Consider the following 20,706-nt stretch of genomic DNA (forward strand, 5'->3'; position numbering starts at 1 on the left):
TGAAGTGACAGCTATTGAACGGAAATCTGATAAACATGACGGTCACTGTAATTTCTATTTTGAAGGGGAATTCGCATAACATTCGGAATCTTTTTTCATACGGATTCCTGAAGCCTTTATTTTTCTGGTGAAAATGAATTCTAGGTTTTAGAATGATTTTTCAGGAAGACGTCAAGTACAGTGCATTCAATAAAGATAGGATTTCCTCAATTTAGAGGGTTCCGGAATTGATGAAAATGAAATGAAAAATCTGTGACTGCCATTCGATTTAGAACACAAAAAAGGCTGGCTTGTCGACGGAACCTAACTCACTAAACAAGTTCCAGTTTCACAATTAAAATCTTCATCACATCCAGTCCTAGCCAATATTTTCCCATTCCAATCATCCACAGCATTCAGATTTTTTGCAGTCCAAGTATCCAATCTGAATCCTTCTCCTTCTGGATTTCCCGGTCCGAAGACACCTGGCCAATTTAAAAATGGGCAGTTGTTATAAACAACAATTGTCCTGCTCTCCACTCCAACATTCAACAGTAATAGAATCGAAATTGTGAGAATCTGAAAATAAAATAATGGGTTTTTATATTATCATGAAGCTATCAAAAAATAATTGAAAGCAAATTTGAAAATTTCAGAGTTGAAACCCATACTTTCAAGTTGAACCGGACCGTAGATACCCAGGAAAAAAAAACAAGATGCGGCTTCCTTGTTTACTTACGAATGTTCTATGTTCCATCTCTTCCTTTTATCACAAAATTTCAATTTTGGTCTTTTTAGTTTCAAGAACCAATCGAGGTCAGCTCGTCCGTTTTCTTCTCTTTATCAGAAACGTTTTGTGATCCATTTTGAACATTTTTTCGCTGCATAAACTCCAGTGTTTTGTGTACCCATCCGTTATTTTATTTCAATGAATTCCGTTTTTGAACTGGAAAAATGTTGATTATCAATCACTGATTGAGACATTCATGTTCTGTTATCAGCTTGAAGTTCGGAATCAGAAAAATGAATGTGGTAAAAAAAGAAACAAAAGAGATTATGGTAGATTAGCAGATTCAATAGAAATAAAGAATACACTGGAAATTTGAAGGAATTTCAGAATACTGTAAGAGGAGAGCATGGTGTAGTTTAGCATCAAAATTGATAAAATTAACTGATTTTTTTGATACATCATTGGTGGTCACAAATATTCGAAGTTGGGTGCAAATTAACAAGATTGCATGGGTTGAGGAAATAGAAATTACGTTAGATTCAAGGAAGATGCAAAGATGATTCATACAAAGAGCGTTTAATAAAGTTTATAGGCTCGATAAGTCACAGCCAGATTTTCAGGTTTATTGGGACTTCAGTTAATTTGTTCGATGTAGAAAAATTGAAAAACTATCATTCTGTTTCTTTATATGGTCTTGAATTGAGATTCCTTTTGATGAAAATTACCGAGATTTGGTGCAAAAACAAGAAGATCTGCGACTTTACCTTGCTTTAACAGACATGTTTTTTATAGCTGAAAAACCTCAATAAGCGTATATCGGAAAACAACCTGCCTGAGAACGTTTTAGTTACATGAAACCCGGTTTGAATATACAGTACCGGTCAAAAATTATAACGTTTTTTTATAGCATTTTTAGTTGAAAATGGTTAAGTTTCCTACACAAGAATATAGCTTCAGTTCTGTAATAGACAACTTTGGCATTCTATTGGTGTTTCATACAGTTTGCCGTAAACACTTTAATATAATGATATTCAAACCCGCAATTTTAAGCTCAAAAATCTCAGTTCTGGTAGAAAATATCAAAATTTTGCTAACAGACAAAATGTTTATAACAATATAGCTCTATTTTTGTGTAGTGGACCAACAAACTATTCTCCTCATCCAAAATTTATTTTAGACATCTAAAGTTGTCTATTATAAACTGAAAGTAGGTAAAATTATATATTTTGGCCGGTAATGTACATAAATTAAACCGGATTTCATTTTTTCAATTATCGCCCTCGATGCAAATACTTTTCATTCAAATTTTGTGCTCGATTAGAAATCACTACTTTTACATTTTTTAATTTAATTTCCGGTTTCCGATTTCAGTATTTGTGATCAAATTTTTCTGTAAACCGGAAATTAATGCAATATCTAATCCATCGTATCTTCCTGAATAACTTTGATTTTTTCGTTCTTATCAATCACGAGAAATGAAACCACAAATCAGAAAAGACACTGCTATGGCGACTGATAAGAAAAATTGTTCAAAATGTGAATTAGGAACAAAGAAGGATTTCATGGAGATAAGTCTGTATAGTTTCAAGTTTTGCAGAAAACACCAGTGAATGGTATACCTATAGCACATGAAAATAGAATTAGATGATCATTGAATGCCATGAGATCACTGTTATTTTAAATTAGTCATGTTTACTTTTAAAATGTCAAATGAAAAGTCGAAACCAAGATCGGAAGGAAGTAGCCCAATAATGAAAAAACAATCATTCACAAGCTCAGTGAGGCTCTTTAGAAAATGAAATGTATGAAATAAAACTTTGGATGTTTGGAAGCGGAAGACGGAAGACAGAAAATCGAGTAATTACTAATTGAAAAACAAGACTGATTCGAGTTTTGCAGTTAGACGGATCCTCTGAAAGAGCCTCGGAAAACTTTCAAAAAATTCAACAAATCCTACAAAAATTCTAGTCTTCCGATATTTGTGATTTTTCTGAACGTTGAGGAAGACGGCAGACGAAATTCCGCTCAACACTGCTAATGATGAACGATTGAGGAAAAATCTCGAAAGTGGGAAGAAGAACTTTGGTAAACAGGTGACCAGATTCTTTTAGTGTGTACATTGCTAAGACTAACTATCAATTCTTTTGTTATTGAGAGATATCCTCTTCATTATTCCTCATGTCTCCCATTCTTTAGAATGAATCATCATTAACTTTTTGATTTTTCTTCCCTAACAGTTTGTTAGCCCCACCTACTTGGGTCTAAAAAACAGTAGACTCTCCAATCGAAAGTGAGAATTTGGTAGTGGGCGGAGTCTATGTACTATAAAACAGTTCCCATCTACCCACTGATCATTCATACATTTTGAACAGTTTTCAACTTTTAAATTGTATCACCTTTTCCAATCATCCAAAATTACAGTAATGGCTCTTGTCAAGTTGACTGTTGCACTTCTTCTTTTGGCCGTTGCTGCCGAATCCCGCAAAATCACCATCTACAACAAATGTCCATTCACCATTTGGCCAGGAATTCTCGGACCCGGAAATCCATCCGGAGGAGGTTTCAGATTGGATGCCGGACAATCCAGAGATATTAACGTAGATGATGCATGGACCGCTGGACGCGTTTGGGCAAGAACTGGATGTGATGGAAACTTCAACTGCGAGACTGGATTCTGCAGAGTGAGTAAACTAGAAATTAACAGAACGAACAAGAAGCTTTCAGAATTCTGAGCAATGTAATGGAGCAGGAGGAGTCCCACCGGCATCTCTCGCTGAATTCACCTTGAAGGCGTGGGGAGGACAAGACTTCTATGATGTTTCTCTAGTCGACGGATACAACCTTCCAGTTCTGATTGACCCACATGGTGGATCTGGATGCAAACGTGCCGGTGGATGTGTCAAGGATATCAACTCTGAGTGCCCAGCTGCTCTTTCTGTGAAGGGACACAACGGAAACACTGTTGCCTGTAAATCTGGATGTCTCGGATACAACACCGACCAAGAATGCTGCCGTGGAGCATACGGAACTCCAGACAAATGCCATCGTTCGGCCACTGCTCAGATGTTCAAGGATGCTTGCCCAACTGCTTACTCCTACGCCTACGATGATTCTTCCTCAACATTCACATGCCAAGCAACCGCATCTTACACTGTTCAATTCTGCTAAACTTATATTTCTCTTGGATTTAAAAACTGAATAAATCTGTATAAATGCAACAGACACTTTTGAATTCATACATATATTGTGGAAGTGATTCTCTATTTTTATCACCAGATTGGGGAAAATCATTGAAAGTAGACGAATTTCCTTTTGAAAGAATTGAAACTCCGGTGACTCCGGTGATAAATATATGAGTTTTCATAGTTAGGATCAGAAGATTAACTACATTGGACGCAAAACTAATATCTCATGACACAGTGTGGTATATTCTGATACCAATTCCAGCAAGAAGTTTGCCATCGGGCATTTATAGTTGGACATCAGTTACCGTAAACACTAATAAAATGACAGCCCTATACTGGAACTTTGAGCCAATTTATCTCGGTTCTTGAAAGAGATAACAGAAAGTGATCAATTTGCAAAATACACAAAATACATTTTCTATTAAAATAAACATTTTGTCAGTTTACTACTTTTTGATATCTTTCACAGGAAATGAGATATATGGACTCAAAGTGCGAGTATAGGTTGGCCTTTTACAAAAGTGTTTAAGGTAACTTGAAAAGAGTGAATCAGTTCACGATGTTGTCCTTATTGTTTAGAATTTGCTAGCAAATAATAAAACGGCACAAAATTGTACACCAAAACTATTTGTGTGTCTTACGGCAGAATAATCTGAAAATTGAGATATCCTAGCTCCCGGAAAATACAACAAGTTTCATGAGACTATATTCCAGATATTTGAATTCATTACTATTCTATCACCACTTCAAAGTGATTTTATGATTTCTTTAACCGAGAATGTCAATCTAAAACATCACGAACAAGTATGACAAGGAATCATGATACTTCCATAACAAGTTCTCGTGTTCTTTAGACATTTATGAAAATTATCTTGTTTCCTGAAAGTTCTAAACGCCCTTTCACGATAACTCTTTTCCGTTTTTCGTGGCTCCGCCTCTTTCCGGAATTGATCTATGGCCAAAAGTATCTTCTATTCTGTAGATATTAATCACAGATTCCCGAGAATCACGGTACGTAAAATAACTATGAAATAGTATTCGAATGAAAGAGAACTGCTTTTGAGAGACCAAAAAGGAGGTGTTTGAAAAAGGAAACCAAAAAATGTCAATTAACAACTGATAAGACAGAGATACATTGTGCAAGCTACGTCGTTCGGAATAGTATAAAAAGGAAGGTCAGTTGAGGGAAATGATATCGGTTTCTTCCTTTCCACTACTTCCTCTCGCCCTTTTCGTAAAAAGGTAGCTCTTATTTTTTTTTAAACGTTTTTTTCAGTAATGGCTCTCGTCAAGTTGACTGTTGCACTTCTTCTTTTGGCCGTTGCTGCCGAATCCCGCAAAATCACCATCTACAACAAATGTCCATTCACCATTTGGCCAGGAATTCTCGGACCCGGAAATCCATCCGGAGGAGGTTTCAGATTGGATGCCGGACAATCCAGAGACATTAACGTAGATGATGCATGGACCGCTGGACGCGTTTGGGCAAGAACTGGATGTGATGGAAACTTCAACTGCGAGACTGGATTCTGCAGAGTGAGTAAACTAGAAATTAACAGAACGAACAAGAAGCTTTCAGAATTCTGAGCAATGTAATGGAGCAGGAGGAGTCCCACCGGCATCTCTCGCTGAATTCACCTTGAAGGCGTGGGGAGGACAAGACTTCTATGATGTTTCTTTAGTCGACGGATACAACCTTCCAGTTCTGATTGACCCACATGGTGGATCTGGATGCAAACGTGCCGGTGGATGTGTCAAGGATATCAACTCTGAGTGCCCAGCTGCTCTTTCTGTGAAGGGACACAACGGAAACACTGTTGCCTGTAAATCTGGATGTCTCGGATACAACACCGACCAAGAATGCTGCCGTGGAGCATACGGAACTCCAGACAAATGCCATCGTTCGGCCACTGCTCAGATGTTCAAGGATGCTTGCCCAACTGCTTACTCCTACGCCTACGATGATTCTTCCTCAACATTCACATGCCAAGCAACAGCATCTTACACTGTTCAGTTCTGCTAAAATCTATTTTTTGTTTGTATATTTTACTATGTATAAATATTATGCCTTGTATTCTTGTTTACAACACTCATTTCATAAAAATTCTCTAGTTCGTCGTGAAATACGCCCAAGGGTTATCGAAATGTGTCACATTCCTTTTTAATCGGTGCATTGCCGCCAAGTTTTTTTTTATTCTTTATAATATCATTAATTTGATTTCGGTACTCCTCTTGACCTATCCAAACTCATTCTCATAAATGTTTCCTTTTGGTTATTAACCAAATGTTCACAGAGAATGCCACCAAAGTTCAATTTAATTTCCGGTGATCTTAAGACAAACACAACAAAATTTTTGATTCTGAATTTTTCATCATACAACTTTCCAGTATTTTTTAAATGAAGTCTTTTAAGTAAACAAGTTCGCTCATCAACATAAACAGTTTATTGGTTCGCCATTATCAATCAGAAAATTCGAGATTACAAAGAAAGAGATCAAAACTCAACGGAACATTTCTGCTTTGAGCAGAACAGCAAAGAAACAAATTGGGAAAGCGGCGAGAACGAAAAGGCGATCCCAGATATCAACTTGACGAGGCAATGGATAAAATGAATTACCACCAACTGTTCCGTGTGATCCTTGTGTGCCCCCCGATTCATCCTTCGACTCTTCTTTGGCTGGTTCTGTAGATTGAGGAGTAGTGACTGGAGCAGAAGTTGCATCTAGGTTACCAATCAATCCACCGCTTCCAAAAAGACTCCCCAACCAGCCTCCTCCGCCTACATTTCCTGAGTTGCCGGTGCCGGCAGAGAATCCCGATCCTGCTCCTGATCCAGATGGTGATGGTGCTTGAGTATGGTGGGTGGAGTTGTCTTCTGACTTGGGTTCATTGGCTTGGTCTCCAAACATTTTGTCGATATCCCAATCACTCAATTCATCTTTTGCCTTGGTCTTATTCTTGTTCTTTCCTTCTTTTTTTTCTTCAGATGTTGGTGCTTCCGTAGCCAGAGCCTCTTCCGTTCCACCATCTTGATTCGAACCATCCCCATTTCCCCCTTCTTTTTCTTCATCTGTATTATCATCCTGTTCATCTATTGGGTCATCCTTAGAAGGTTCGTCTCTGTTCTTATCATCATCATCGGACGAATCAGAATCAGCAATTGAACTCAGAACGATTGCTAATATGAGCAGGAGGCAAAGCTTGTGCTTCATCTGAAAATATTCAATAGGGGAAAATGTTTCTAAAGCTGGAAATCGAAAGTATGTTGACAAAAGTGAGGAAAAGTGTGGCAATCACCAGAATCAAAAAGCCGAAAAGACTGCAATTTCCCTTCGTAACCATGGAGCCGGAGCTGACAGAAAGGCGGAGTCAGGAAATCTTTTTTTTTGGGAGAAGGGAAAAGAGTGGTCACATATTTTTTCATGAATCCAAAGCACAATAACTACGATATGTAGATACGGAAGATTTCTGTATTCAAATGCTGGATGAGCAATTGACTGACATTAAATGAATTGATTGAAATGAAAAGGACAGACAAATTTCTCGAGTAGTTCAAGTAATGGTTTACAATTCAAAATTGGGAGGAAACATTCATGTAATTTCTCAAAGTATGACTTCACAAGATGAACCTAAATTCTATGAATTTCACAGAAGTAATTTCACCGTGGGAGGTACCATGATCTCTTGATTGTCTTCTTAAGAAGAATTCTGGGGTGAAGTTATTGAATATGATTATTCGTATAGAGCAAAACTAAACTTTATGCGATTTAAAAATGTTCTGAATATTAAAAAGATCATTTCCAAACCTCTAATTAAAAAAAACAGCCTGTTTCAGACAAATATTGTACCTAGACTCTGTAATTTCATTTTAAATGTTTTGGACGGTTTTCTACTTATTTTCGTTTAAGTGGGGATCACATTCCGAATTTGCTGGAAAATATAAAACGATTTAATAGTTTTCAATTTTTTTTCCAGTCCCTTTTCTCAGAATCAAAAAAACGACATACTATCCCAGACCTAATTCCTAGACCTAAACCTAACCGGTAGACCTAGTTAAGGTTTTTTTTCAGAATAAGTTACGGATGTCACACACTTTTCAAAACAACATTGAAATACATCTAGTTTTTGGAAATACCGTAAAATTTGTAATAGAAGAGCATCCTTACTTTTATCATTGAGCTAATTTTTTTCCGTTCCTTGTGAAAGATATGAAAAAATTTTCAACTGATAAAATCATAATATCAGAAGCATTTTGTCAGTTAACACATTTTGGATAGCTTGAATAGAAATTTTGAAAATGAGGTTCGAATCCTGACAGTATTTGGAAAGCCGGCACTGTCAGAAAAGTAAGCGAGAGTAAATAAGATTCCGTCAAGTACAGTTTGTAGAATCTTGACAATAGTGGACAGCAAAAAGTGTTAAGACACATTCTCTGCCAGAACCGAAAATAGTGTTGCACAGAAAAATTCAAACTTGTTTTTTCTTGCTTCCAAGTCCATTTTCAGTGAAAAAATACGAGATCCAGAAAAACATGAAGGCGATGAGAACGAATCTTGAAATTTTGACAGAATACTACTTATCAAAAAATATTATATCTGGTACAAATTTCATCAAAATTGGAGAGGGTCGATTTTGAACGAAATTTAGTAGCCATGTACTCCCCCACATGGTGAAACCTCTTTTTTTCGCACTTTTTGGCCTAACACTTGCAGTGGACCCAGGATATTTAAACAAAAGCAAACATTTTCTAATGTATTTTTTGACTAGAAATCTAAATTTGATGTTAAATTTTGGAAAATAATGGAAATTTTTTTCGGGACGGGCATTTTCTGGTCCAAAAAATAGCTTTTTTGCAAAAAACTGCATTTTTTTCCCAGGAAGACGGAATAATATTAGTATAGTGCCAACACAAAAAATTTTTGAAATAGTGTCCAAAAACGTTCTACGTTAAGATCTGATCATTATTTCACTTTTGAAAAAAATTTTTTAGACACCCCACGACCATATTTTTGCAGGGGTGGGACGAATCGGGACAAACTATAAACATGCAATATATGAGAAATCAGCTAGAAAAAACAAGTTTGAATTTTCTGTACAGTGGATAATGGCTTGAAGTTGAGTTCTGCAGAGAACTCGTCTTAATAGTTCTAAGATGGATAGGAACATCAAGAGTTCTCAAATCATTTCCCGAACTTATGCACCAACCCGTTTCAAAAAATCTTCTACTACGGTAGAAGCAGCAATAAACCAACACCTTCAGCATGACTTTAATCTCAAAGTGCATGGGATATAACGAAGAAAATTTTCAGGAGTTTAAGAGAAATATCTCAGACTTTCCCATTAGTCGGAAACCAAATGATATTTGATCCAAACACCAATTGGTTGCCTGAGAAACCAGTTGTTCCTCAAAAATAAATTCTCTCAGCGGTGAGAATTAGGTTCTTGGTTGAATTAGATTACTTAGGTGGATTAAAAATAAGGGTTCTGAACTGGATTTAGTTTCTGCATAACATAAGGGAAAGATTCATGTTTTCATAAAAAGGAACATGGACAGTAAATTTAGGAATTCAGAAATTCTCAAGTTTTTTTGGAATTCTGAAATATCGAAATTATTGTGCTGGTATGCAAAAATCGGAGCCGTGGAAGAGGAAATCTGGTGGTCGCGGCCATGGCCAAGCTACCGTAGTTAGCAAGTATTTTTCTTTCCCATTTTTTTCTCGATTTTCGCACGTTTTTCGATAATTTTTAGACTTAGAAAAACTGCATTTTCTACTTTTTTGAGATTTTCAACTCGAAATTTGTCAAAAAGTAAAATCGACGTATTTAAGGACCGGAAATTTTATGTTACCGTAGTTGTCGCTTTGGGACCTTCTACCATTGGCACCGGTTTTTTCTCTTCCAGAGCTCCAATTTCTATACAAGCATCTTCTTATAATGTTATCATATAGCCCAAAAATTTCATAAGTTCTTCAGTAGATTTTAAAAGATTCAAGAAGCATGAAAAACAAATTTACTCTTTAAATAAAAGACTAGAGCTGAAACTGAATCCTTTTTCGTCAGTATTGGAGTATAAAGATGAAGAATAGTTGATCGAACATTTTTTCTCCATAAGACCCAAACAGCGACTATCTCTTCTTCTTCGGTGCTGGTTTTGACACTGTTTTCTTCTTCGTATTCTTGACAGCACCCTTTGCGGCTTCTTTAGGTTTCGAAGCCTGTTTTACATTTTTCTTCCCGTTTCCAGCAGATTTTTTCGTAGTTTTTCGATTTTTCTTATCTTTTGACGCTTTTTTAGTTTTGTTGCCCTTCGAGGTTCCTTTCGAAGCGTTGCTTGTACCAGTTGAACCGTTCGAAGATGCACCTGCTCCAACTTCTTCGTCTTCTTCAGATTCTTCATCAGGAAGTGCCTCTCCTTGACTTGCTCCAATTTGTTCTTCATCGGTTTTCATGACCGTGGTTCCTAGTTCAGTTTCCACTGTTGTAGTTCCGGTCGTGGTCCCTGTAGTTGTTACATTAGTATCCGAAGATTTTCCAGTGGATGTTCCTTCTGTACCAGTATCTGTCGAAGTTGTACTGAAAAAAATCAACTGACGTGAGTTCTGTAAGTCAATATAATCACTTATTGGCATTTTGATTTTTCAGATTTTTCATCTGAGGTTTCTGAAGCAGAATCATGATAGTTGATCTATTGCTTTTTGCCTTATTTTCTATCAAATGTTGTTCGTCAACCATGCCTTGTTGTTCTATCAATTTAGCTACTCTTTCCTGAATTGAAAAGTTTTCTCAATTAGACAAAAATTAGTTCGACCTTGGCCATTTGGTCGGTTTTGAACACATTTTCAGCGAGAAAATCTTCCATTCGATCTACTTCTACTTCTTTTTTCTCTTGATTCCGGTTTCCTAGTAAACATCCTATCGACGTGGTGGCCACTGCGAAAACTGCACAAACGAATAAATAATTGAAGAGTCCACTTATGAGAACAGTCTAAAGAATGAGAAGATCGATTGGTTTAACTAAAGAACCTTACAGAAACAGGAATAACTTTCACTGTCACAGATGATTTAAGCTGTCCATCAGCCAAACACTCGAAGTGACCACTGTCATCTACCCCGATCGGCCAAACACCTAGAAAATCTTGTCACTCTGATTTCAGAACTTTCTCTCCCTCAACCTAATTTTCCGTCGATTGAAACTGAAACCCTCCAATCAAACCAACTTGGATCGATCCGTTTTCCATTCACAAACCATTCAACAAATTCGACCTGTTTTTTTTTCAGAATTTCAGGAAACTTTCACATCAAGCAACCCACCTCTTCTTTCTTCTTCCCGTTTTTCTTTCGGTTCTCCTGGTCACATTCGAAAGTCACCATAGAGCCACTGATCAAGGAAAGTTCAGGCAGAGTTATAGGTGTCAAATCCATTTCTTGCATTTTATTGTTGCCTGATGATAATAGATTACGAATATAAGAGAAGAAGCCTGTCACAGTGATGTTGAAAAAAGACAGGCTAAAATAGGAATACGTTTTCGAATAGTTTCTCAGACGGGTTTGAAAATCAAAAAGGCTTATCCTCCTATTGCAGGTTTTACGGTAACACATAACCCACCAACAATTGCTCGAACGACAGTTTCTTTGTTCTCATGCGAGAATAAGCTCTTGTCTTTCGCTGGAATAGGTTTTCTTTTTCGTTTGAAGAAAATACTTTTCGGTGCTTTAGTTGTGGTAGTTCTGAACAAGTAAGACTTTACAACCATCTTCCCGTATGGGCTCACGTCTTCTGAATCTCTGGCTGAAATGGACATTTTCCTTGGGAAATTTTTACTTCTAGTTCGTGTCTCGAGATGAAATCACAGTCTACATCATACTTCAACCATTTTCGAAATTTTGCTAACCTCAATGATCTTGCCCGTAGTTCCAGATCCTAATGATTATAAATGGTTCCCGAAATTATAGGAAGTCTTACGCTAATATTGGATGCTGTTTCTTCTATGTCTGAATCATCTGGGTCGAGCAATACGAACTGCCTCCCCCAGACAACAACTGATGAAACCAATAGGAAGAGAACCGACCGCATTGACATGTGTTGGAAACAAAGCCCAGCAGAGCTACAACGACTCAACTCCCACGTCAATTAAAAAAAAAAGCTTCTTTCAACATCGTGTTAACTGACTTGAATATTCTTTTGCGCTTTATGAGATGCATAACAATAAAAACTGGGTTAACCCCAACAACTTTATGTCGGAAAAACAAGAACAACAACCATTTACGAACGTGGTCTCTCCTTCTTTCCCTTGAACAGGGCGATGAGGGAGGTGTTGGCAACCTTAACGATCTTGAAACGAACTCCGGGAATATCTCCGACGGCGTGACCAGAACGTCCGAATCCGGATACGAGCACCTCGTCGTTTTCCTGAAAGACACAAGATATGAATAATCTCAATCTAGTGCTTTTTTTAAATTGTTAGAAACGGAGGTGAAACAGATGAGCAAAATGCAACAGCTGCTTGCATAAAGTCCCTAATTTATTTTCGAGTAATCCTAGCACCAAAAAGACACTTATTCTCAAAGGTGACTCTGGACCTCGCTTCCGTTATTCATTTGAAGAAAAAACTTACTTCGACAAAGTTCAAGCAACCGTCATTTGGGACGAAGGCGGTGATCTTCTTTCCGTTCTTGATGAGCTGGACACGAACGCACTTGCGGATGGCAGAGTTAGGCTGCTTAGCCTCAACACCGCTGAAAAAGAGAAAAACATTGCACATGAAATTTATCACTATAAAACTCACATCTTCTCAAGAACGATTCCCTTGGCGTGGGAAGCTCCTCCGAATGGGTTAGACTTCCAGCGGGTTCCGATGTGAGCCTTCTTGTATCTCTTATCGTTCCATCGTTGCTCTTGACGATGAGTCTTGAGTTTGCGAGCCGTGCAGAGTCCCTTCGGCTTTCCCATATTACCTAGAAAGAATATAAGTCAAATAAAAATTGCGTAATATAAATTTAACGAAAAATCGCTGTAGAAACCAATTAAAAGGCTACAAAAATGATATAAATTATAAGATTTTGAGCATTTTCAACCGAGAAAGTGCAAAAAACTTGAAAAACTCGATGTTGGGCAACAAAAAACGAAGAAAAAATTTAGGATTTTGTCAAAAATAAGTGTATTTTCTGTGCAGACAGACACAGTGAAACGAGTGCTACCGTATAACCTGCACATCTAACTGGTGGCCGGGGTGGCCGCGGCCTAGAAACTGCAGGTGAACGTCGTTTTGGAAGCGAAACTTGGAGCTGAAAAAACGATTTCGGGATTAAAAAATGCTCAAGTTTTACACAAACATGATGAAAAAAACATCGAAAAAACTTTAAAATCGTATTTCACCTATTTAAATCAGCTATGTTTGCCTTCTTTTTTGTCAGTATTAGCTATTTTTCCCCTTCTACAATCGTAATCTTTTCAGAATGGCATCACAACTGATCATCTATTCAGCACATGTTGTTCTTCTCGTTCTAGTTTGGCTGCTCGCGTATACAGAAGTTGTGCCGGTGCTATCGTATATTCCTGAATGCGCACACTGCTTAGTTTATTATGTAAGTTATCTTGACTTGTTCCTTTTTTCATTCATTCTTTTTCAGGCTCCATTCTTCGCAGTATTTTTCCTTGGGGTGAATTTTGATAAGTCCTACATCGAAAACTATAAACCACGGAAATTGTTATAGGTTATGAGATGAAAATGTGTTTTACACCAATTCGTGAATGCGAGAAAAAGCATTGAATGCGTTTTTTAGAGCGAAATATGAAGAACAGCATTACTAATTGCTATCATGGAAAAATTCCTAAAAATTCTATGTCTTTGAATTATTCTTTTTTCAGATTTACGCAGCTTTCAACGTCATCTACGGAGTTGCAACGTTCAACGATTGTGCAGAAGCCAAAGTGGAACTCCTGCAGGAAATTAAACAAGCGAGAGCGGAACTGAAACAAAAGAGAATAATCGATTAGTGGCCGAGTGAATCAAAGCTCCCATGGGTTTTATGTGATATTTGCTTTAATTAAGTTGTAATTACACTTTTAAAAAGACAGTGAAGTGTTTTTATTTTTGAACAATCATCAAAGAAAGACAACAGTGTGCACGAAAGACTAGCGAGAAATAAAACAAGAGAACTCAGAGAAAAATAGAAATAAATAAATTACAGTCTTGAAAACAACAGGAAATTGATAAAGCACTGGTTGCAGGGTGTAGTACCCCAAAAATTCAGGAGGAATGAGCTGACAGGATTTAGTTACTGAGAATAGTGAACAATATGAACGAAGACAGGGTAGAGAAAAGGTGATGGGAGAAAGAAACCGGTAAGACATGGCGAAAAATACACAATGAAACGAGGAAGTGCAAACTTCTTGCCTTTATTTTGAAAAGGTATGATTTAGAATGGATAGCTTCCTAATGATACTTTACATCTCAGATCGTTATCGAACGGCACAAAGTTGCGATTCTCTGAATTGAAAATATAAATTGAATCCGAAGGTGTATCCATTATTCCGATTCTTTGAAGATTTGTTTTCACAAGTTTGAATGTCCCTGGAAATAAAAACTATTAGACACTTTGGAAAGAAAAACAAAGCGTACCTGTTTTCTCAACGTCTTGGCAGATTCTGATGAACTGTGGAATAGCATAGCTCGTAAGAGAGGAAGATAGTCTGGCTCCAACTCGCTCCACGAATTGACTCTCATTCTCTTCAAACGAAACAGCTCGAACAACAGATGCCATCCCGACTTTTCCTTCACGTTTTGGCACTTCTACTCCATAAACAGTCGCATCAGACAGTCCATTGATGGGATGGAGAATAGCTTCAACTTCTGTAGTCGACACATTCTCTCCCTTCCAACGGAACGTATCTCCAGTTCGATCTTTGAAATAGACATATCCCAACCGATCCCAGTGTAGAAGATCTCCAGTCAAAAAACAACTGTCTCCTTTGGCAAAGACATCTCGAATGATCTTCTTGTTAGTTTCTTTCTTATTTAGGTAACCCTCGAATTGAAGGAGCGGATTGTTCTTTCTGATTGTAGATACCATTGCTCCAGATTCTCCAGGGTTACATGCAATGCACAGTCCATCGGATGTTCGGATAGCCTCTCCAGTTACATCATCCACTTTAATCAGCCTTACTGGATGCATTTTCTTGGTTAGAGGAGAAATTGGCAAGAACCCGCATGCACCTACATGACCGTCAATGTTCACTGAAATTAAATGAAAATGAAAATTTTAATAACCACAATTAGAAAAAAATACCAAGAGAAGATGTTCCTTCTGTTGACCCATAAAGTTCTCCAATTCTCACTCGGAACCGATCAACAAATGGTTGCCAGATTTCAGCACGAAGCCCGTTTCCGACCAATAGACGCATTCCTAAAAAAAATACAAACGTTTTTGAATATTACCTCGAAACTCACGGTGCACAGATTCTTCCTTGACCACAGGTTGAGCTAGAAGATACCGACAAATCTCCCCAATGTACTGTGAAACAGTGCAATCGTACTTTACACAGTCTCTCCAAAAGTTGCTAGCCGAGAACTTCTTTCTAATAACACACGATGATCCTCCTAGAAGTGCTTGTCCGACTCCGAGAATTCCAGCAGCAGTATGGTAGATTGGCATGGAAACGTACATTCTGTCCGATGCTTTGATTCCGAATGATTTAGCAGCCCCAACAGCAATTGAATAGTATCTGAAGTGCTTCATGACTGCTGCCTTTGGCATTCCTGTTGTTCCACTTGTATAGATGAAGCAGAGAACGCCTGGAAAATGAATCAATTTCAAAGTTGAACGATATGAAAAGATCTTACTTTTAAAGTCAATGACATCCAACGTTTTAGGCTCAGAAGTGACTTGAGCATCCAAATTCTTTTGAAGATTTTTAAATCCAGAGTTCTTTTTTGGTTCGCCAACTGAATACACATCAATTCCATCCACTCGGAACAACTTCTCATCGATTGCATCAATCAACACTGAAATTGTCAAATTTAGAATTAGAACTCTTCTTTAGGAAAATGTACTATTCTGCAATGTGACACTGGTGATTATAGCTTTCGTCTTGCTAGCAGTGATGCAGTGAACCAATTGTTCTCTTTTCAAATTTGAATTAATCCACGCAGTAACCACTCCGATCTTCGCAAGTCCCATCCAAGCAGCAACGAATTCAACAGAGTTTTCCATGTATAGAGCAACAACATCCCCAGACCGGTATCCCAGGCCCTGCAATAGGATTTTTTTGAACTTGGCGTTTATCGTCTAACTGTCAACTTTGAACCATTTTATCTCGGTTTCTGTTAAAGATATGAAAAAGTTATCAACTGGTGAATTGTTTATCATAATATCATAGAAACTTTATCAGTTGATGTCTAGCACAAGAGCTAAGAAAAATTAGCTCCAACTTGGCAGTGGGGGCCCTTCTATTACAGGTTTTACAATAACTTTTGCCACAAACTTTCAGAGGGCTATTATGTAAAGCCATACTGCTTTCATATTACAGTAAAACCTGTATTAGAAGGGCCCCACTAATAGAAGAGCCCTTCAAGAGAGGCTTGGAAAAACAGAAGGGCTTTTTTAATGACAAATTTCGGAAAAATTGACAGGAAAAATAGAAGGGCCCTTTAATTGAAGGGCATCCTGTAATAGAAGGGCCCTCTGGAGGAACCTTGAAACAACATAAGGGCATGCCCTCCTAATACGGGGTTTTCGGTGAATGCAGATTACCAAGGCATTTTGAAAATTTTGAGAGTATCATTTTTGGAAACTAGTAATATTTAAAGATAGTGTGTTCAAAATTTTTCATGCTACAGTACTATTTTATTCTTTCGAAACTTTTCCTGGGTCGAATTTTTCAAAGTATATATTTTTAAACTTGTAACTACCAAAATCATTCAATTTTCAAAAATAAAAGTTTTTTGAAGTTACAAACCTGGAAATAATTAGCATATCGGTTGCAATGTGCATTGAATTCCTCGAAGGTTTCTGTCGTATCTTTCTCAATATCAATCATCGCTGCTTTCTTTGGATTTCTGAAAATATAATTTTAGTTGTTTAATTTGATTTGAAATCTCACTTTTTGACGATATCCAAGAACAACTCATGAATTCCTTTATTCTGATGTAACCTCCACCATAAGTCAATTTTAACTTCGATAATCAACGCAAGTCCTCTGAAAATGTTCAATTTCAGCTCTATTCTTTTTTATTGTCGCCTCTTACGTTAGATCCCTATTCAATGTGAGATAACTTCTATAAATAAAATCTCCATGGACTACTGTAATATACAGTAGGAGAACTCCTGCAAGAACCAAACCAATCGGAAGGTATTGGTCGATAGCTGCCACTGTTAGAAGCATGACTGTCACCAGTTCTTCCAGCTTCATTTTGGGAAGCAACCTGAAAGGTTTCTGTATGATTCTTCATATTTATTTCTTGCCTACAACCAAATTACCCTGCATTTTCAGTTTGATGTACTAATTCTAAGTCAGCTTTTTCCAAATACAAATACGAAGCCAAACAGTTCTACAATGCGTAATACATCGACGTCACGTCATGATTTGCCGTATGCCAAATCCATTCGGATGGTCATCGGACGACGGAAACAGGTCCCCTTGGAGACGCAGAGAGTCAAAGAAATGAGGGACAAGTTCTGACGACGGAATAGAGGTGTCATTTACGGTAGAAGAAGAGAAAAGAAGGAGTACGGGAGAAAGTTGCAGATGAAGGACAAATGGAAGGGCACAAATTTTGGGCATTTATGGGATTAGGTGAATCACATAAACATTCAAAGGATGTAGCGTCTTTTGTTCGTTTTGAATGAAGTACGCTTTGTTTCAAATCGGGACATATGGACAAGCAATGCGATAAGACCACAAGTCATGGCTTCAGGTTTTCATTTGCAGACATAGATCGTTTTGTGGCATTTTCGTTCCGAATATTATGCGATTTCGATCATAACTGGAACCAAACAAGATTTATGCCTAGTTTTTAATAAGTTTCTTATTTGGGCATAACACCTTTTATGTTTTGAATTTTGGTTCGAGTTTGGAATGTAGGACTGTGAAACTAAACATCTTCTTCACCCTAAAACATTTATTATAACTCAAAATCCTGAGTAAGAATCAACAGATATTGTGACAGTTGTTTGTTCAAAAGTTGGGAAAGCCAGAACCGACTAAATGAGTACTCAATCAATATATATTTTGGGAACATTTCAGGTTTTTCAAATATGGGTTACCATCTACGTTTTTGAATGTGTTCAGAAATTTAACTTTCACAAAGCAATATCTTTAACTAAAGAGTTCAGAAACTAGAACACCGTACACAACCTAATTAAAAGCGACCCGAACTGCCTATATATCTAATTTGCTCATATATTTGATTTTCTGGGAAATATCTCAAAAAGTGGTCAACTGATAAAATTTTTATCATAGTATCAAAAATATTTTGTCTGTTGATCACGTTTTGATATCTTTTACGGGAGTCGAGATAAATTGGCTCAAAGTTCAAAGTTAGGGGCCCTTCTATTACAGGTTTTACGGCATGTCAGGATTTCAAAATATGCCCATCAAATATGGTTTTTTGAATGCGTTCAGATGCTTTTCAGAATAAAGAAGTCGCGTTTCAGAATAAAGAAGTCAGAAACTAGATTACTATGAACACTCTAATAGAATGAGCCCCTAACTTTCACCTTTGATCCAATTTATCTCGGTTCCTGTAAATGATATCAAAAAGTAGTCCACTAACAAAATGCTTTTCATTTTATGATAAAAAGTTTGTCAGTTGACCAATTTTTGATACCTGTCACAGGAAATGGGATATATGAGCTCAAAGTAGACTGTTCGGATGACTATTTATTAGAGCGTTTACGGCAGTAGCATATCCTGTGTACATTTCCTAGCGCATTCTCTCTTCGTTCTTTTCCGAAAAACCGCATAATTCTCTAAATGGCATCTATTTTTCTGTTGTTTGATCCTTTATCTCAATCTATATTGGCCAAAGTACACCCCGAAAGATGCTTGTAGTGTCAGAAATATAGCATCAAATTCAATGAAATGGCTATTGCTTACCTAGCTGGTTTTTCCAGAACATCTGTGGCGAGAGGCTTCGGCTTCCGCCAATTCGTCGTCGCAGTTGAGCAATCCGCTCGATCCGTCATGACCCGCCGATATGAGAGAATGTGGTTATGGTTGGGAAGAAATGTACTGAAATGAAAAGTTTCAGAGGGTATGAACACTGATTGAAATTATCAAAACAAAGTAATTAGAGAAAAGTGATTTGGGTGAATTGGTATACAACGTTTTAAGAGAAAAAAAGATGACGGTGATAAAAGAGGAAAGAAACATAAACAGAAAAAGACGGCAAGAATGGAAGATGATGGACCGGTATCTAGGGGACAGACGATGCTAGCCTGCCCCGTCTCTTCTGTGGCTGCTGTTGGTTGATGGAAAACGAAGAAGAAGCAGAAGAAAGAAAAGGACGACAGAGAGATGACTGATGAGAAAGGATGAATGGAGAATAGAGGGACTGTAATCACGAATGGAAAATGAAAAAGAAGAAGAAGAAGCACGAATCAGAATATCACCGAGAAGGCATTCCGGCGGAGATCATAATTATTCCATGGCAAATGGAATAGAAAATTCAAAGAAGATACATGCCAATAACGTTAAAAAAATATATATTGGAGACCAGATATCAGGTTTCAGAAAAAGTTATCAATTTTGGATGATTAAAAAATTGGTTAGAACTTTTCGATTCATAATTTATCACTCACTGAAACTGCATAGACTGTATTCTTTGAAAAATATTAATTATTCTGGAGCAAAAAAATCTGAGTTGTGGAAGAGAAAAGCTTGTGGGCGTGGCCAATGGTCACTGTAACAAAACCACCGTAATCTAAGTTTTCAGTCTTTTTTCTTAAATACTATTTCTGTGTTGAAAATCAACAAATAAGTTCATACTTGTAACGGGCCGGGCCGGGCCGGGCTTTTTCCCGAATTTCGGAGGCCCGGCCCGGTCATTCCACAAGTTTTGAAAATTTCAAAAAACGAAAAAAATTTGTTTCGAGTTTTTTTTTGATATTTTTTGATCAAACAGACAAACAATCCAAAAAGCACAAAAAAATATAAAAAATTGTATTGAGAGCTCAAAATTCGGTTCAAAATGACAAAATTTTTGCTACCGGGCTTTGAAATTTTCCTCAGGCCCGGCCCGGAATTTTACAAGTGTGAATAAGTTGAATTTTTTTAATCTAACAAGGGAAAGTTTTTTAGACAACGGTTGAGAATTTGCTCAAAATTTGCATACTTATACTTTAAGACATCAAACCTATTTCTATAGGTTTCAGTTAAGTTCAAGCGATTTTTCAGAAATTAGGAACTGTCAAAATTCTAACAACAACCAGATTTCGGAGATTTTTTGAGCCCAAAGACAACATTGGGCTGAAAAAATTTGTCAGAATGCTATTTTTATCGTTTCTGAATAATTGGAACGTTTTTTCGCACTTTTCAAAAAATTTTCAAAAAATCATTTTCAAAGTGTTTTTTTCAAATTTTTTTTTGAAAATGTTCAAAAGTTACTTTAGAAGATAGAAAAATGTCCAAAAATGAGTTTCGCACTCAAGCAAATCCTGAAAAACTAATTTTTAACCTCGAAAAATGCATGTTTTTGGCCAAAATTTAGTACTAAAAGCACTTTCAGAGGCCATATTTCCGCTCCTTTTGAGAACGAACTAAACATTTTTTTGGATTCGGATTCAGAATGTTCGAAAGTACCTTTGTACAAA

The 20,706-nt window shown here is 37.1% G+C and overlaps 7 protein-coding genes across 7 annotated transcripts; 2 read left to right on the top strand and 5 right to left on the bottom strand.

Moving 5' to 3' along the window:
- Positions 1-303: 303 nt before the first annotated feature.
- Positions 304-736, bottom strand: CBG03321 (the record flags this gene model as incomplete). The annotated part of the gene is made up of 2 exons (XM_002633603.1): positions 304-558; positions 719-736. The coding sequence occupies 2 exons, from the start codon at positions 734-736 to the stop codon at positions 304-306; spliced, it is 273 nt and encodes a 90-aa protein (XP_002633649.1).
- Positions 737-3,132: 2,396 nt separating this feature from the next.
- Positions 3,133-5,917, top strand: Cbr-thn-1 (the record flags this gene model as incomplete). The annotated part of the gene is made up of 2 exons (XM_002633604.1): positions 3,133-3,390; positions 5,474-5,917. 2 exons carry the CDS (start codon positions 3,133-3,135, stop codon positions 5,915-5,917), a joined length of 702 nt encoding a protein of 233 aa, XP_002633650.1.
- A 478-nt stretch (positions 5,918-6,395) lies between these two features.
- Positions 6,396-7,106, bottom strand: CBG03323 (the record flags this gene model as incomplete). The annotated part of the gene is made up of 1 exon (XM_002633605.1): positions 6,396-7,106. One exon carries the CDS (start codon positions 7,104-7,106, stop codon positions 6,396-6,398), a length of 711 nt encoding a protein of 236 aa, XP_002633651.1.
- Positions 7,107-10,019: 2,913 nt separating this feature from the next.
- CBG26383 lies at positions 10,020-11,325 on the bottom strand (the record flags this gene model as incomplete). Its single annotated transcript, XM_045235700.1, has 6 exons — positions 10,020-10,467; positions 10,514-10,659; positions 10,703-10,879; positions 10,923-11,020; positions 11,067-11,157; positions 11,206-11,325. 6 exons carry the CDS (start codon positions 11,323-11,325, stop codon positions 10,020-10,022), a joined length of 1,080 nt encoding a protein of 359 aa, XP_045098193.1.
- An 832-nt stretch (positions 11,326-12,157) lies between these two features.
- On the bottom strand, positions 12,158-12,844 carry Cbr-rps-23 (the record flags this gene model as incomplete). The annotated part of the gene is made up of 3 exons (XM_002633606.1): positions 12,158-12,304; positions 12,510-12,630; positions 12,681-12,844. The coding sequence occupies 3 exons, from the start codon at positions 12,842-12,844 to the stop codon at positions 12,158-12,160; spliced, it is 432 nt and encodes a 143-aa protein (XP_002633652.1).
- A 506-nt stretch (positions 12,845-13,350) lies between these two features.
- Cbr-dpm-3 lies at positions 13,351-13,891 on the top strand (the record flags this gene model as incomplete). The annotated part of the gene is made up of 2 exons (XM_045235701.1): positions 13,351-13,479; positions 13,763-13,891. 2 exons carry the CDS (start codon positions 13,351-13,353, stop codon positions 13,889-13,891), a joined length of 258 nt encoding a protein of 85 aa, XP_045092362.1.
- Positions 13,892-14,313: 422 nt separating this feature from the next.
- On the bottom strand, positions 14,314-19,080 carry CBG03326 (the record flags this gene model as incomplete). Its single annotated transcript, XM_002633608.2, has 10 exons — positions 14,314-14,468; positions 14,517-15,131; positions 15,184-15,300; positions 15,345-15,689; positions 15,738-15,899; positions 15,948-16,146; positions 16,853-16,952; positions 16,997-17,092; positions 17,142-17,318; positions 18,992-19,080. The coding sequence occupies 10 exons, from the start codon at positions 19,078-19,080 to the stop codon at positions 14,314-14,316; spliced, it is 2,055 nt and encodes a 684-aa protein (XP_002633654.2).
- Between the last annotated feature and the right edge of the window lie 1,626 nt (positions 19,081-20,706).

This window comes from Caenorhabditis briggsae (assembly GCF_000004555.2).
Source record: "Caenorhabditis briggsae complete genome, chrIV, whole genome shotgun sequence".
Lineage (NCBI taxonomy): Eukaryota > Metazoa > Nematoda > Chromadorea > Rhabditida > Rhabditidae > Caenorhabditis > Caenorhabditis briggsae.